Source organism: Rhinoderma darwinii, chromosome 1, assembly GCF_050947455.1.
Source record: "Rhinoderma darwinii isolate aRhiDar2 chromosome 1, aRhiDar2.hap1, whole genome shotgun sequence".
Classification (NCBI taxonomy): Eukaryota; Metazoa; Chordata; class Amphibia; order Anura; family Rhinodermatidae; genus Rhinoderma; species Rhinoderma darwinii.
The window spans coordinates 3,896,948-3,915,462 of NC_134687.1; the positions used below are offsets into that span (position 1 = coordinate 3,896,948).

General features: G+C 48.0%; 1 protein-coding gene across 2 annotated transcripts in view; it reads right to left on the minus strand.

Annotated features, from left to right (window-relative positions):
- The window catches only part of DCTN1 (dynactin subunit 1), a 50,532-nt gene extending 39,448 nt beyond the window's left edge, over window positions 1-11,084 (minus strand). For both annotated transcript variants that reach the window (XM_075855488.1, XM_075855480.1), the window contains exons 1-5: window positions 10,664-11,084; window positions 4,661-4,681; window positions 834-1,019; window positions 553-750; window positions 276-480 (exon numbers count right to left, since the gene is read on the minus strand). In XM_075855488.1, coding sequence (XP_075711603.1) covers window positions 276-480; window positions 553-750; window positions 834-1,019; window positions 4,661-4,681; window positions 10,664-10,690 — 637 coding nt within the window. In that variant the 5' untranslated portion in view covers window positions 10,691-11,084. The remainder of the gene's footprint in view (window positions 1-275; window positions 481-552; window positions 751-833; window positions 1,020-4,660; window positions 4,682-10,663) is intronic.
- Between the last annotated feature and the right edge of the window lie 7,431 nt (window positions 11,085-18,515).

Below are 18,515 nucleotides of genomic sequence, written 5' to 3' on the forward strand. Positions count from 1 at the left end.
CTCCACCCACCGGACATTACTCCACCCACCGGACATTACTCCACCCACCGGACATTACTCCACCCACCGGACATTACTCCACCCACCGGACATTACTCCACCCACCGGACATTACTCCACCCACCGGACATTACTCCACCCACCGGACATTACTCCACCCACCGGACATTACTCCACCCACCGGACATTACTCCACCCACCATGTCCTGGTATACACTCCACCCCCTGTACATTACTCCACCCCCTGTACATTACTCCACCATGTCCTGAACTACCTTTCTCTTCAATCTCATGTTTAAGAATCTCCAGGTCCATAGTCAGCTCCTCCACCTTTTCCTTCAATGTCTCCACTTCCTGCTGTAAGGACTCCGCTCGCTCCTCAGCCATCTCCTTGTCCAGTGTGGCCATCTCTATAGCATCGGCGGTGTCCGCCATCTCCTCCATGTAACGCTCCTGCGCCTCCAGAGCTTCCTTGGCTTCCTGTGTGGAGAAGAACACATGAGGGTCTGCGGGTCTACTGGTCTGCGGGTCTCTCCTGCACGGGGCACCCACCTTCTTGGCCTCCTTGAGTTGGCGCTGGACGTCGGCCTGCTGCTCCTGCATCTTACTCCGCCACTCCTGCAGCTGCTCCAGTTGGAGTTTGGATTTCTCCAGCTCCTTCAGCTTGGCCTTGTCCTCGGCTCTCTTCATCTTCAGAGTCTCCAGTTTTTCCTCCAGATCTTTGACCTGAGCCCTCAGGTTCTCCTCTTCCTACAGAGACAGGAATCATGAAGTCCAGGGTGTAGGAGACCCCTAGATCCGGGTCTTGTGCTGGGACCCCTGGAAGTCATTACCTTGGAGGGCCCTGGGGCAGGCAGCGGGGCCACTGGAGAGGTCAGGGAGGGTGAAGGGATGATGGGAGCCGCCAGAGGGGTCTGGGCCGGAGTGCTTGGCTCGCTGCTGCTGATCTCTCCACATGACGCTGATCCGGAGGCCCCGGCTGTACCGCTGGAGGCAGCAGAGCTGGACGGGCGGGTGGGCTGTAAGACAGACATTATATATGGATATACACAATTTATACCAGGCCCGGCACCACCGGGGGGCCCTACAGTGTGATACTGCGCTGTGTCCAAAGTGGCCGTCCATGCCGCAGTATGAACAGGGCCGTAAAGGGAAAACACCACTTTGGCGCAGTCACAACATTCTGCAGATTGCGTCTACACAGAACGGCGGGCGCACGGCTAGACTCATTAAAAAGGACGTTTTATTCTCCGCTCAGACAGAAAGCGAAGTTCAGAACTCTGCTGGTCTGAGGAGCAATGCATTGTGGGAGCTCGTGAGACAGAGCGGCTCTGCGAAAGATCCAAGGCAGAACAGCAGACATTTTACCTTCGCTTTGGATGTGAACAGAGAATAAAACATTTAGTACAAGAGAAGGATTTACCCGTCACTCAACGTCTGCCGCAGGTTTCACCGCAATCAGCAAGACACGGCCCCGGGCTGCATGCCGGTCCAGCGGCCGCAAATAAATCATATCATTTATAGACTCGGTCTTTCCCTTCCTCACCATGTTCAACAGCTCTGCTTGCTGACAATGCAATGGAAACATTTGTGTTTACACGCAGAGGCTGTCAACCTGCAGTAACCTGTTCACAGAGCAGAAAAACAATACATTTCCCACTTTACTGACAGAAAGCAGAGATCTTGAAAGTAGTGAGGAATAGAAACAAAGTGGATTATTAAAGGACAGAACTTTTATTATTTAGACACGTCTGGACTGCGGCCCTTTCACTACTAATATATATATATATATATACACACATTATATCCATAACCCCTCCCCCTCACATACAGCCGAGCCCCTGTATACACTGTAATAATCATATTCAGCTCTATGGCAGATGCGGCGGGTCTCTGCAGGAAATCCAGCACAGCACAGACTGATGTAGCAGAGCTGAATCTGTTATTGACCGGTTCTGTTGTGCACTTTGATTACTCTGCATACGTTTTCTTAGATCAATCTGATGCTACAGATTCGCACCACGAGTTGTGCCATACGACATATTCAGCCCCGCTATACTGGTATAGCTTAGATACAGATGAGGGCAGTGATGGGGCCTCCTCGCTCACTGCAGACGCGGATGACGGCTCAAGTGTGTATATATGAAGGTCTTCACAGAGGAGTGACGTACGCTGGACGAGACACGCCATGTAACGGTGCAGAGCCGTGGACTACAGAATGTCACATCATACGGACACCACAGAGGTGACTGACCACATACATAATGACTATTCCCACCACAGCGGTTCTTTTACTATAGCTCCATGTAGCAGAGTCACCGCAGGATCAGGACTGTGCACAGGACAGGTCACACGCTCGTATAGTGACATCTCTCAGATGAGCCAAAGACAGAACAACACGCCACTAACGACACAAAATACAGAAATAACCACAATGTGAAAGTATATGTAGTATATACAGTCCACGTGTGATGCAGTGTGTGTGTATACAGTCCACGTGTGATGCAGTGTGTGTGTATACAGTCCACGTGTGATGCAGTGTGTGTATATACAGTCCACGTGTGATGCAGTGTGTGTATATACACAGTCCACGTGTGATGCAGTGTGTGTATATACACAGTCCACGTGTGATGCAGTGTGTGTACATACACAGTCCACGTGTGATGCAGTACATACACAGTCCACGTGTGATGCAGTACATACACAGTCCACGTGTGATGCAGTACATACACAGTCCACGTGTGATGCAGTACATACACAGTCCACGTGTGATGCAGTACATACACAGTCCACGTGTGATGCAGTACATACACAGTCCACGTGTGATGCAGTACATACACAGTCCACGTGTGATGCAGTACATACACAGTCCACGTGTGATGCAGTACATACACAGTCCACGTGTGATGCAGTACATACACAGTCCACGTGTGATGCAGTACATACACAGTCCACGTGTGATGCAGTACATACACAGTCCACGTGTGATGCAGTACATACACAGTCCACGTGTGATGCAGTACATACACAGTCCACGTGTGATGCAGTACATACACAGTCCACGTGTGATGCAGTACATACACAGTCCACGTGTGATGCAGTACATACACAGTCCACGTGTGATGCAGTACATACACAGTCCACGTGTGATGCAGTACATACACAGTCCACGTGTGATGCAGTACATACACAGTCCACGTGTGATGCAGTACATACACAGTCCACGTGTGATGCAGTACATACACAGTCCACGTGTGATGCAGTACATACACAGTCCACGTGTGATGCAGTACATACACAGTCCACGTGTGATGCAGTACATACACAGTCCACGTGTGATGCAGTACATACACAGTCCACGTGTGATGCAGTACATACACAGTCCACGTGTGATGCAGTACATACACAGTCCACGTGTGATGCAGTACATACACAGTCCACGTGTGATGCAGTACATACACAGTCCACGTGTGATGCAGTACATACACAGTCCACGTGTGATGCAGTACATACACAGTCCACGTGTGATGCAGTACATACACAGTCCACGTGTGATGCAGTACATACACAGTCCACGTGTGATGCAGTACATACACAGTCCACGTGTGATGCAGTACATACACAGTCCACGTGTGATGCAGTACATACACAGTCCACGTGTGATGCAGTACATACAGTCCACGTGTGATGCAGTACATACACAGTCCACGTGTGATGCAGTACATACACAGTCCACGTGTGATGCAGTACATACACAGTCCACGTGTGATGCAGTACGTACACAGTCCACGTGTGATGCAGTACGTACACAGTCCACGTGTGATGCAGTACGTACACAGTCCACGTGTGATGCAGTACGTACACAGTCCACGTGTGATGCAGTACGTACACAGTCCACGTGTGATGCAGTACGTACACAGTCCACGTGTGATGCAGTACGTACACAGTCCACGTGTGATGCAGTACGTACACAGTCCACGTGTGATGCAGTACGTACACAGTCCACGTGTGATGCAGTACGTACACAGTCCACGTGTGATGCAGTACGTACACAGTCCACGTGTGATGCAGTACATACACAGTCCACGTGTGATGCAGTACATACACAGTCCACGTGTGATGCAGTACATACACAGTCCACGTGTGATGCAGTACATACACAGTCCACGTGTGATGCAGTACATACACAGTCCACGTGTGATGCAGTACATACACAGTCCACGTGTGATGCAGTACATACACAGTCCACGTGTGATGCAGTACATACACAGTCCACGTGTGATGCAGTACATACACAGTCCACGTGTGATGCAGTACATACACAGTCCACGTGTGATGCAGTACATACACAGTCCACGTGTGATGCAGTACATACACAGTCCACGTGTGATGCAGTACATACACAGTCCACGTGTGATGCAGTACATACACAGTCCACATGTGATGCAGTACATACACAGTCCACGTGTGATGCAGTACATACACAGTCCACGTGTGATGCAGTACATACACAGTCCACGTGTGATGCAGTACATACACAGTCCACGTGTGATGCACAGGACAACTCAAAATAATAATAATCACCACCATGCCCCCCCCCCCCCACATAACAGGATGGTCACCATACACAGACACTGGTGCGCGGATATCGTGCGCTCACCTTGGTGCGGCGGGTGGTGATCTGTGGAGAAGTGGCAGGAAGAGACAGACAGACAGGAGAAGCGTCAGCAGCCAGGGGGGGAAAAAGACAGCGAGACAGACAGTTATTAGTGACATCCAGGAGCAACTCATCATGTCTCATACTACAGTCACACCCAAAGCTGCTGCTCCATACTGTATATACTCCAGTCACATCCAGAGCTGCTGCTCCATACTGTATATACTCCAGTCACATCCAGAGCTGCTGCTCCATACCGTACATACTCCAGTCACATCCAGAGCTGCTGCTCCATACCGTACATACTCCAGTCACACCCAGAGCTGCTGCTCCATACTGTATATACTCCAGTCACACCCAGAGCTGCTGCTCCATACCGTATATACTCCAGTCACACCCAGAGCTGCTGCTCCATACCGTATATACTCCAGTCACACCCAGAGCTGCTGCTCCATACTATATATAATCCAATCACACCCAGAGCTGCTGCTCCACACTGTATATACTCCAGTCACACCCAGAGCTGCTGCTCCATACTATATATTCCTTAGTCACATTTAGAGCTGCCCCATACTGTATATACTCCGGCCACACCCAGAGCTGCTGCTCCATAAGTTATATGCCTTGGTCACATTTAGAGCTGCTCCATACTGTATATAATCCAGTCACATCCAGAGCTGCTGCACCATTCTGCTGCTACGTATGTCAGACTCCAGTCATCATTTCCCTGCTACATTATGTTATATACTCTGGTCACAACCAAAGCTACATTCCAAACTCTGCTGCTTTCCAGCTGTTTCTCAGGATGTAGAAACATTTTACTGGTGTCCCCTGCTGGGTGAGTGCAGCAGAGGGAAGAGCGATCTGTCATCTAAACTGCGAGGATTGTGCAGCTCTGGAACGGACTGGAGGATGACATGATGTAACAGCAGAATTATAATGCAGCTTTGGATCTGACTGGAGTATAAGACAAAATTTAGCAGTAGAATTGTAAGTGCGGGTCTGGATGTGACTGGAGTGTTTGCATAGTGACTTGGCGTTCTATGGGGATATACATGGAGATTCTAGTGCTGCCCTCTACTGGTCATGCTATGCATGTCTTCCCACCAGACAGTGGATGGATGTGCCAAGCGGGCAGGTCACAGTTGGCTGCGCTCTCTGCTGGCATGTGGGGGTACTCAGAGACCTCATTCACAGGCTGCATTGTTAGGTGTAGAGTCGTCCGGCCCGGATAGTCCTTACAATGCTCGGCCCCGTCCCCCCCAGATAGTCCTTACAATGCTCGTCATCGTCCCCCCCCAGATAAGTCCTTACAATGTCCCCCCCCCCAGATAAGTCCTTACAATGTCCCCCCCCCAGATAGTCCTTACAAGACTGTCCCCCACAGATAGTCCTTACAAGACTGTCCCCCACAGATAGTCCTTACAAGACTGTCCCCCACAGATAGTCCTTACAAGACTGTCCCCCACAGATAGTCCTTACAAGACTGTCCCCCACAGATAGTCCTTACAAGACTGTCCCCCACAGATAGTCCTTACAAGACTGTCCCCCACAGATAGTCCTTACAAGACTGTCCCCCACAGATAGTCCTTACAAGACTGTCCCCCAGATAGTCCTTACAAGACTGTCCCCCACAGATAGTCCTTACAAGACTGTCCCCCACAGATAGTCCTTACAAGACTGTCCCCCACAGATAGTCCTTACAAGACTGTCCCCCACAGATAGTCCTTACAAGACTGTCCCCCACAGATAGTCCTTACAAGACTGTCCCCCACAGATAGTCCTTACAAGACTGTCCCCCACAGATAGTCCTTACAAGACTGTCCCCCACAGATAGTCCTTACAAGACTGTCCCCCAGATAGTCCTTACAAGACTGTCCCCCACAGATAGTCCTTACAAGACTGTCCCCCACAGATAGTCCTTACAAGACTCCCCCATAGATAGTCCTTACAAGACTCCCCCATAGATAGTCCTTACAAGACTCCCCCATAGATAGTCCTTACAAGACTCCCCCATAGATAGTCCTTACAATAATCCCCCTCGGGATAGTCCTTACAATACTCTGTCCCCCCCAGCATAGTCCTTACAATACTCTCCCCCCAGACAGTCCCTACAATACTCCCCCCCCCAGATAGTCCTTCCTTACAATACTCTGCCCCCCCAGCATAGTCCTTACAATACTCTGCCCCCCCCAGCATAGTCCTTACAATACTCTGCCCCCCAGCATAGTCCTTACAATACTCTGCCCCCCAGCATAGTCCTTACAATACTCTGCCCCCAGCATAGTCCTTACAATACTCTGCCCCCCCAGCATAGTCCTTACAATACTCTGCCCCCCCAGCATAGTCCTTACAATACTCTGCCCCCCCAGCATAGTCCTTAAAATACTTTGCCCCCCCAGCATAGTCGTTACAATACTCCCCCCCAGCATAGTCCTTAAAAATACTCTGCCCCCAGCATAGTCCTTACAATACTCTGCCCCCCCGCATAGTCCTTACAATACTCCCCCCAGCCAGTCCCTACAATACTCCCCCCCGGATAGTCCTTCCTTATAATACTCTGCCCCCCCCCCAGCATAGTCCTTACAATACTCTGCCCCCCCCCCGCATAGTCCTTACAATACTCCCCCCCCCCCAGACAGTGCCTACAATACTCCCCCCCCCCCGGATAGTCCTTCCTTACAATACTTTGCCCCCCCCCAGAATAGTCCTTACAATACTCTGTCCCCCCAGCATAGTCCTTACAATACTCCCCCCCAGACAGTCCCTACAATACTCCCCCCCCCGGATAGTCCTTCCTTACAATACTCTGCCCCCCCCCAGCATAGTCCTTACAATACTCTGCCCCCCCCAGCATAGTCCTTACAATACTCTGCCCCCCCCGCATAGTCCTTACAATACTCCCCCCCCCAGACAGTCCCTACAATACTCCCCCCCCGGATAGTCCTTCCTTACAATACTCTGCCCCCCCAGCATAGTCCTTACAATACTCTGCCCCCTCAGCATAGTCCTTACAATACTCTGCCCCCTCAGCATAGTCCTTACAATACTCTGCCCCCCCAGCATAGTCCTTACAATACTCTGCCCCCCCAGCATAGTCCTTACAATACTCTGCCCCCCAGCATAGTCCTTACAATACTCTGCCCCCCCAGCATAGTCCTTACAATACTCTGCCCCCCCAGCATAGTCCTTACAATACTCTGCCCCCCCAGCATAGTCCTTACAATACTCTGCCCCCTCAGCATAGTCCTTACAATACTCTGCCCCCCCCAGCATAGTCCTTACAATACTCTGCCCCCCCAGCATAGTCCTTACAATACTCTGCCCCCCCAGCATAGTCCTTACAATACTCTGCCCCCTCAGCATAGTCCTTACAATACTCTGCCCCCTCAGCATAGTCCTTACAATACTCTGCCCCCCCAGCATAGTCCTTACAATACTCTGCCCCCCCAGCATAGTCCTTACAATACTCCCCCCCCCCCAGCATAGTCCTTACAACGCTCCAGGAGGAGGAAGGGTTCTTATAATATCCGCAGCTGAGGAACCCCGAGCTCAGATTACGGCCGCCGCTCCCCTCAATAATCTGCAGCCTCCGGTATAAGGGATTGACACTCCTGACATCAGTCCACAGCGAGAAGCGGGGAATATCCCCAGAGATCAGCCAGGAGCGGTGTATATGGGGGTCCGGGACAGCCGGGTAACTCCACAATACAAGGCATCAATCACCATCATCATCCTCCTCATTACCACCACCACCACCACCACCACCACCACCACCACCACCACCCATCATCCTCCTCCATCATCATCATCCTCATTACCACCACCATCATCATCCTCCTCCTCATTACCACCACCATCATCATCCTCCTCATTACCACCACCACCATCATCCTCCTCATTACCACCACCACCATCCTCCTCATTACCACCACCACCATCATCATCCTCCTCCTCATTACCACCACCATCCTCCTCCTCCTCATTACCACCATCATCCTCCTCCTCATTACCACCACCATCATCATCATCCTGCTCATTACCGCCACCATCATCCTCCTCATTACCACCACCACCACCATCATCATCATCATCCTCCTCATTATTACCACCACCACCACCACCACCACCACCATCATCCTCCTCATTACCACCACCATCATCATCCTCCTCCTCATTACCACCACCATCATCATCCTCCTCCTCATTACCACCACCACCATCATCATCCTCCTCCTCATTACCACCACCACCATCATCATCCTCCTCCTCATTACCACCACCACCATCATCATCCTCCTCATTACCACCACCACCACCATCACCCTCCTCATTACCACCACCATCATCTTCCTCATTACCACCACCATCATCCTCCTCATTACCACCACCATCATCATCCTCATTACCACCACCATCATCATCCTCATTACCACCACCATCATCATCCTCCTCCTCCTCATTACCACCACCACCATCATCCTCCTCATTACCACCACCACCACCATCATCCTCCTCCTCATTACCACCATCATCCTCCTCCTCATTACCACCACCATCATCCTCCTCATTACCACCACCACCACCATAATCCTCCTCATTACCACCACCACCATAATCCTCCTCATTACCACCACCACCATCATCCTCCTCGTCATTACCACCACCACCATCATCCTCCTCCTCCTCCTCATTACCACCACCACCACCATCATCCTCCTCCTCCTCATTACCACCACCACCATCCTTCAATTCATCAACACCACTACCATTATCTTCCTCACCACCACGCTCATCATCCTAACTAGTAGTGGTCTCTGACCCCCCAGTGGAGGACATCAGATATTAGTAGACCAGATCCCTTCACTGCTGGACAGCCGGGCCCCTCCCCCACTGCTGAAGCGTTGTGTTACAATGTATCATTTAATTTGCAATCCCCCTCCCCCCCCCCGCTGATAAAGTGTAATCACCGTATAATCAAGTTCTGCAACTTTCTAATAAACTCTGCACTTCCCTTCCGCACAATTATCTCTCAAGATCTCTGCTGGTTGTCACAGTGGATCATTTACATGCAGAGGCTACTTGTCACAGCTGAGGGTTTGTTACAATTGTATCCAATCTAGACAATCCTCTGTGAGCTGAACAGCCGGGACTCCAGACTGATACATCAGCAGCATAAATCATGACAGATTGTTACAATGTATCGGTGGAGTTCAGCTCACAGAGGATTGCCTTGACTGATTCACTGTAACAAACCCTCAGCTGTTAGAAGAATTAGGTCAGCATGGGTCTTGATGCAAATGTTCCCATTCACTGACAGCAAGCAGAGCAAATGGAAATTGATACATCGAGTCTATTAGAAAGTTGCAGAAGTTTTCATTGTACAATGATGAAGCTTTATTTACAGGAGACATTTATAATGGACAATATAACGGTACGGGGGGGGGGCTCCTATATCTGATGACCTCCCCCGACAGTGCGCAGTACAGGGGTCACTAGTGTAGCGTGCACCCCACAACCCCAGGAGACCACACATTGTAGAGCCACGTCCTGATGATATACAGAGGAGAGCTGCCCGGGCCCCGGAGGTCTCACAGAGGATGCCCACCCAGCTCTCCCGTACCCCTGAACGTCCACGCTGCCTCCTCATATAATAATACCCCCGAATAACTCGGTAGATTATCCGGTCAGGACTCTAAAAAGCCGGGTGACAATCCACTTGGGAATCCTGAACTCTCATCTGACCGGATCCTATAAAGCTACGTCCTCCCTGCCATTCAGCCCGATCACCCAGCTTTCCCAGGAACAGATCGGACTAGTAAACATGGAGCCGGGCCAGAGCAGGGCACCCCGTGTCATGTTACATAGGGTGGGCACACAAGTACTGGCACCCCCAATCTGGGCCCAGGCCGCAGCTCCTCAGTATTAGATCATGCAACACAAGACAGCGGGTGAGGAGGGCAGGGGAGCGGGTAAGGAGGGTGAGGCGGGCAGGGGAGCGGGTACCTTCCTGGTCGTCGGTGCCTGCTTCATGGTCACACAAGGGCAAGGCGAGGAATAAAGAGAAGAAAAGTGTTAAGACATGAAATCACGAGACCGCAGCCGGAGACGCAGCTTTCCCACAATCACTTGCAAATGGCGGCAGCGAGCTGCACGGAGGAGGTCATAGATCCAGCGCTCCCCCCTGCCAGTCACAGCCGGGATTCTCCATGCCACCACCACCCCTCCTCCAGAGATGGAGCAACACCGAAGGGGAATATGGAAAGATGGCGTCCCGGCCGGCGCTGCTGCTCCGTGTAACCACCGCCCCGTGTACGGATTACATCATCAGCCGAGGAGACGAGGGGCCGCTCCGATCCCGGGAAGATCTTCTACACGGCTTAATGGCTCAGATGCTTCCCATATCCAAGCAAAGGGGGAGGGGAGGGGGAGAAGGAGGCGGCGAGACACAAAGGAGGAGCGGCCGTAACCCGGCAACCGAGCAGCATCAGGAGCCCTCGGGAATTAATCCCTGGACCACTTCTCCGCCGGGCGTCACATGACTGCCAGCCCCAGGCACTGAGGGGTTAACACCGGCAATGCCATAATCCTAATACACCAGCTCATTGCTGGCACTGGAGAGAAGTCGCCGGCAGCGCCGCGAGCAGAACCGTCCCATAATATTAAAGTGCGTCCCATAAAAAGCTGCGGAGGCGACAAAGCGGAAATCTACAACGGGGAAACATCCAATAAAACCAGAAAACCGTACGAAGCGCTCGCAATGATGGTCAGTACAGGCGCCTGGCACTACACCCGTCACTGCTCCGTGCCCGCTCATCATCCAATATATAAACGTAACCGGCGCGGGCGCTGCAGTAGAACGCCCCGTCCACACCACGTCTGTCGTGTACGCAGGATAATCTCCCATCGTGTATGTGAAACGCCGGCTGTGACGATGACAAACCGCGTTACCCGTCACCATAGATTATAATGTTATACGGTAAACGGATACGTCGTGACCCGGGGACGGCGAGAGTCGATGACTACACAATAAACGGACGACATTACAGTCTATGATGCCGCTATTACACATCCGTTTAACGTATCCGTCGCCCTTAGACTATAATGTGTCCGTTAAACGTATGCAGTACATCATGAAGAGCCATGTAAAAGACAAGGACGTCTGTGTTAACCCTTTACCTGCGACGCATTGCAGTAAGATACGTCACCCGTAGCCTCCCATGTTATAAGATCATATACTGCGCTGTTACATTGTATACAGGATTACGTTGTACGGAACAGTGCGGGCTGCGACGCTATTCCATGCGTCAAAAAAAATATAGACGTAATCCGGCCCGACGGAGGCCAAAAAGGACATTAATGGAGCCCCTGATGTCACTGTCCATATATGGACAGTTATGTCAGAGGCAGCCCCAGAGCCAAAGCCCCTAGAATGCAGATACTATTGAGAGTGGCGTCGCTACCGCTGTAGCAGCTGTAGTGGCTGCTAGCGAGGCCATTGGACATAGGGGGGGGCTCGTGACGGCCGGCGGCATGTGCCCCCTTTATGCCGCAGGCCCCGTAGCAGCTGCTATAGCCGTTATTACGTTGTTTCTAGACAGGGGCTCCCACCAGAAGCAGAATCCCGTCGGCAACGGACTAGCCGGGGATTCCACTCCTGGAGAAGCCATGACGGCAGAATCAAATATCCAGCGGCCGAGTGGGCCCCCCCGAAGGGTAGTGGTCCCGGGCCCTTGCCCGGGTGCAGACGCCGACTCTGCCAGTGACTTGCATATGTGCTACAGAGCATCCGGCACTGTGTGATACCCCAAGAAGAGATCAGCCCGTTATTAGTCGCTGATGTCAGCCAACAACCCGCCTGTACCCCAGTGATCTGCTTTTGCCATTTTCTCTCATTTGCTTTCAGCCAAAAACGACCACAATTTTGTGTAAAAACAACAAAGTCACCCGCTCGGCTCTGCCTTCAGACGACACGCACTCGAGAATACATTTTGCTTCCTGTCTATGTTCAGCTGAAGCACAAGTATTAACCCTTCACCACCTGCAGCCCTGTGCACAAGGCAGTGCGCTCTCTCCTCCTCCTCCTCCTCGCTGCGGGAAATGTGAGGGTTAATTTGACGTACAGAGAAGCGACCAAGAGCGTGAACAAAAGTCATTTGCAAAGAAATGAGCTCAGAAATTCAGTATAATCCGGGCCCGACCAAAACCTTTATTTAAAGGGCCAGTAACCCACAGAGTATGCTGCTTATAATAGTACTGGAAGTGAAATATAAGATATAAGAGGAGCGGCTGATATCAGTCACACATATGATGTAATGTCTCTGGAGGATATAATAGTGCTGGAGTGATATAAGAGGAGCGGCTGATATCAGTCACACATATGATGTAATGTCTCTGGAGGATATAATAGTGCTGGAGTGATATAAGAGGAGCGGCTGATATCAGTCACATATATGATGTAATGTCTCTGGAGGATATAATAGTACTGGAGTGATATAAGAGGAGCGGCTGATATCAGTCACACATATGATGTAATGTCTCTGGAGGATATAATAGTGCTGGAGTGTTATAGGAGGAGCGGCTGATATCAGTTACACATATGATGTAATGTCTCTGGAGGATATAATAGTACTGGAGTGATATAAGAGGAGCGGCTGATATCAGTCACACATATGATGTAATGTCTCTGGAGGATATAATAGTACTGGAGTGATATAAGAGGAGTGGCTGATATCAGTCACATATGATGTAATGTCTCTGGAGGATATAATAGTACTGGAGTGATATAAGAGGAGCGGCTGATATCAGTCACATATGATGTAATGTCTCTGGAGGATATAATAGTGCTGGAGTGATATAAGAGGAGCGGCTGATATCAGTCACATATGATGTAATGTCTCTGGAGGATATAATAGTGCTGGAGTGATATAAGAGGAGCAGCTGATATCAGTCACATATGATGTAATGTCTCTGGAGGATATAATAGTGCTGGAGTGATATAAGAGGAGCGGCTGATATCAGTCACACATATGATGTAATGTCTCTGGAGGATATAATATTGCTGGAGTGTTATAAGAGGAGCGGCTGATATCAGTCACACATATGATGTAATGTCTCTGGAGGATATAATAGTACTGGAGTGATATAAGAGGAGCGGCTGATATCAGTCACACATATGATGTAATGTCTCTGGAGGATATAATAGTACTGGAGTGTTATAGGAGGAGCGGCTGATATCAGTCACATATGATGTAATGTCTCTGGAGGATATAATAGTACTGGAGTGATATAAGAGGAGCGGCTGATATCAGTCACATATGATGTAATGTCTCTGGAGGATATAATAGTACTGGAGTGATATAAGTGGAGCGGCTGATATCAGTCACACATATGATGTAATGTCTGGAGGATATAATAGTACTGGAGTGTTATAAGAGGAGCGGCTGATATCAGTCACATATGATGTAATGTCTCTGGAGGATATAATAGTGCTGGAGTGATATAAGTGGAGCGGCTGATATCAGTCACACATATGATGTAATGTCTCTGGAGGATATAATAGTACTGGAGTGATATAAGAGGAGCGGCTGATATCAGTCACATATGATGTAATGTCTCTGGAGGATATAATAGTACTGGAGTGATATAAGAGGAGCTGCTGATATCAGTCACACATATGATGTAATGTCTCTGGAGGATATAATAGTGCTGGAGTGATATAAGAGGAGCGGCTGATATCAGTCACACATATGATGTAATGTCTCTGGAGGATATAATAGTGCTGGAGTGATATAAGAGGAGCGGCTGATATCAGTCACACATATGATGTAATGTCTCTGGAGGATATAATAGTACTGGAGTGATATAAGAGGAGCGGCTGATATCAGTCACATATGATGTAATGTCTCTGGAGGATATAATAGTACTGGATTGTTATAAGAGGAGCGGCTGATATCAGTCACACATATGATGTAATGTCTCTGGAGGATATAATAGTGCTGGAGTGATATAAGAGGAGCGGCTGATATCAGTCACATATGATGTAATGTCTCTGGAGGATATAATATTGCTGGAGTGTTATAAGAGGAGCGGCTGATATCAGTCACACATATGATGTAATGTCTCTGGAGGATATAATAGTACTGGAGTGATATAAGAGGAGCGGCTGATATCAGTCACACATATGATGTAATGTCTCTGGAGGATATAATAGTACTGGAGTGTTATAGGAGGAGCAGCTGATATCAGTCACAAATGATGTAATGTCTCTGGAGGATATAATAGTACTGGATTGTTATAAGAGGAGCGGCTGATATCAGTCACACATATGATGTAATGTCTCTGGAGGATATAATAGTGCTGGAGTGATATAAGAGGAGCGGCTGATATCAGTCACACATATGATGTAATGTCTCTGGATGATATAATAGTACTGGAGTGTTATAGGAGGAGCGGCTGATATCAGTCACATATGATGTAATGTCTCTGGAGGATATAATAGTACTGGAGTGATATAAGAGGAGCGGCTGATATCAGTCACATATGATGTAATGTCTCTGGAGGATATAATAGTACTGGAGTGATATAAGTGGAGCGGCTGATATCAGTCACACATATGATGTAATGTCTGGAGGATATAATAGTACTGGAGTGTTATAAGAGGAGCGGCTGATATCAGTCACATATGATGCAATGTCTCTGGAGGATATAATAGTGCTGGAGTGATATAAGTGGAGCGGCTGATATCAGTCACACATATGATGTAATGTCTCTGGAGGATATAATAGTACTGGAGTGATATAAGAGGAGCGGCTGATATCAGTCACATATGATGTAATGTCTCTGGAGGATATAATAGTACTGGAGTGATATAAGAGGAGCTGCTGATATCAGTCACACATATGATGTAATGTCTCTGGAGGATATAATAGTGCTGGAGTGATATAAGAGGAGCGGCTGATATCAGTCACACATATGATGTAATGTCTCTGGAGGATATAATAGTGCTGGAGTGATATAAGAGGAGCGGCTGATATCAGTCACATATGATGTAATGTCTCTGGAGGATATAATACTGCTGGAGTGTTATAAGAGGAGCGGCTGATATCAGTCACATATGATGTAATGTCTCTGGAGGATATAATAGTACTGGAGTGATATAAGAGGAGCTGCTGATATCAGTCACACATATGATGTAATGTCTCTGGAGGATATAATAGTGCTGGAGTGATATAAGAGGAGCGGCTGATATCAGTCACACATATGATGTAATGTCTCTGGAGGATATAATAGTACTGGAGTGATATAAGAGGAGCGGCTGATATCAGTCACACATATGATGTAATGTCTCTGGAGGATATAATAGTGCTGGAGTGTTATAGGAGGAGCGGCTGATATCAGTTACACATATGATGTAATGTCTCTGGAGGATATAATAGTGCTGGAGTGATATAAGAGGAGCAGCTGATATCAGTCACATATGATGTAATGTCTCTGGAGGATATAATAGTGCTGGAGTGATATAAGAGGAGCGGCTGATATCAGTCACACATATGATGTAATGTCTCTGGAGGATATAATAGTGCTGGAGTGATATAAGAGGAGCGGCTGATATCAGTCACATATGATGTAATGTCTCTGGAGGATATAATATTGCTGGAGTGTTATAAGAGGAGCGGCTGATATCAGTCACACATATGATGTAATGTCTCTGGAGGATATAATAGTACTGGAGTGATATAAGAGGAGCGGCTGATATCAGTCACACATGATGTAATGTCTCTGGAGGATATAATAGTGCTGGAGTGATATAAGAGGAGCGGCTGATATCAGTCACACATATGATGTAATGTCTCTGGAGGATATAATAGTACTGGAGTGATATAAGAGGAGCGGCTGATATCAGTCACATATGATGTAATGTCTCTGGAGGATATAATAGTGCTGGAGTGATATAAGAGGAGCGGCTGATATCAGTCACACATATGATGTAATGTCTCTGGAGGATATAATAGTACTGGAGTGATATAAGAGGAGCGGCTGATATCAGTCACATATGATGTAATGTCTCTGGAGGATATAATAGTGCTGGAGTGTTATAGGAGGAGCGGCTGATATCAGTCACACATATGATGTAGTGTCTCTGGAGGATATAATAGTACTGGAGTGATATAAGAGGAGCGGCTGATATCAGTCACACATATGATGTAATGTCTCTGGAGGATATAACAGTGCTGGAGTGATATAAGAGGAGCGGCTGATATCAGTCACATATAATGTAATGTCTCTGGAGGATATAATAGTGCTGGAGTGTTATAAGAGGAGCGGCTGATATCAGTCACATATATGATGTAATGTCTCTGGAGGATATAATAGTACTGGAGTGATATAAGAGGAGCGGCTGATATCAGTCACATATGATCTAATGTCTCTGGAGGATATAATAGTACTGGAGTGATATAAGAGGAGCGGCTGATATCAGTCACATATATGATGTAATGTCTCTGGAGAATATAATAGTACTGGAGTGATATAAGAGGAGCGGCTGATATCAGTCACATATGATGTAATGTCTCTGGAGGATATAATAGTACTGGAGTGATATAAGAGGAGCGGCTGATATCAGTCACATATATGATGTAATGTCTCTGGAGGATATAATAGTGCTGGAGTGATATAAGAGGAGCGGCTGATATCAGTCACACATATAATGTAATGTATCTGGAGGATATAATAGTACTGGAGTGATATAAGAGGAGCGGCTGATATCAGTCACACATATGATGTAATGTCTGGAGGATATAATAGTACTGGAGTGTTATAAGAGGAGCGGCTGATATCAGTCACACATATGATGTAATGTCTCTGGAGGATATAATAGTACTGGAGTGATATAAGAGGAGCGGCTGATATCAGTCACACATATGATGTAATGTCTGGAGGATATAATAGTACTGGAGTGATATAAGAGGAGCGGCTGATATCAGTCACATATGATGTAATGTCTCTGGAGGATATAATAGTGCTGGAGTGATATAAGAGGAGCGGCTGATATCAGTCACATATATGATGTAATGTCTCTGGAGGATATAATAGTGCTGGAGTGATATAAGAGGAGCGGCTGATATCAGTCACACATATGATGTAATGTCTCTGGAGGATATAATAGTGCTGGAGTGATATAAGAGGAGCGGCTGATATCAGTCACATATGATGTAATGTCTCTGGAGGATATAATAGTACTGGAGTGTTATAAGAGGAGCGGCTGATATCAGTCACACATATGATGTAATGTCTCTGGAGGATATAATAGTACTGGAGTGATATAAGAGGAGCGGCTGATATCAGTCACACATATGATGTAATGTCTCTGGAGGATATAATAGTACTGGAGTGTTATAAGAGGAGCGGCTGATATCAGTCACACATATGATGTAATGTCTCTGGAGGATATAATAGTACTGGAGTGATATAAGAGGAGCGGCTGATACCAGTCACATATGATGTAATGTTTCTGGAGGATATAATAGTGCTGGAGTGATATAAGAGGAGCGGCTGATATCAGTCACACATATGATGTAATGTCTCTGGAGGATATAATAGTGCTGGAGTGATATAAGAGGAGCGGCTGATATCAGTCACATATATGATGTAATGTCTCTGGAGGATATAATAGTACTGGAGTGATATAAGAGGAGCGGCTGATATCAGTCACACATATGATGTAATGTCTCTGGAGGATATAATAGTGCTGGAGTGTTATAGGAGGAGCGGCTGATATCAGTTACACATATGATGTAATGTCTCTGGAGGATATAATAGTACTGGAGTGATATAAGAGGAGCGGCTGATATCAGTC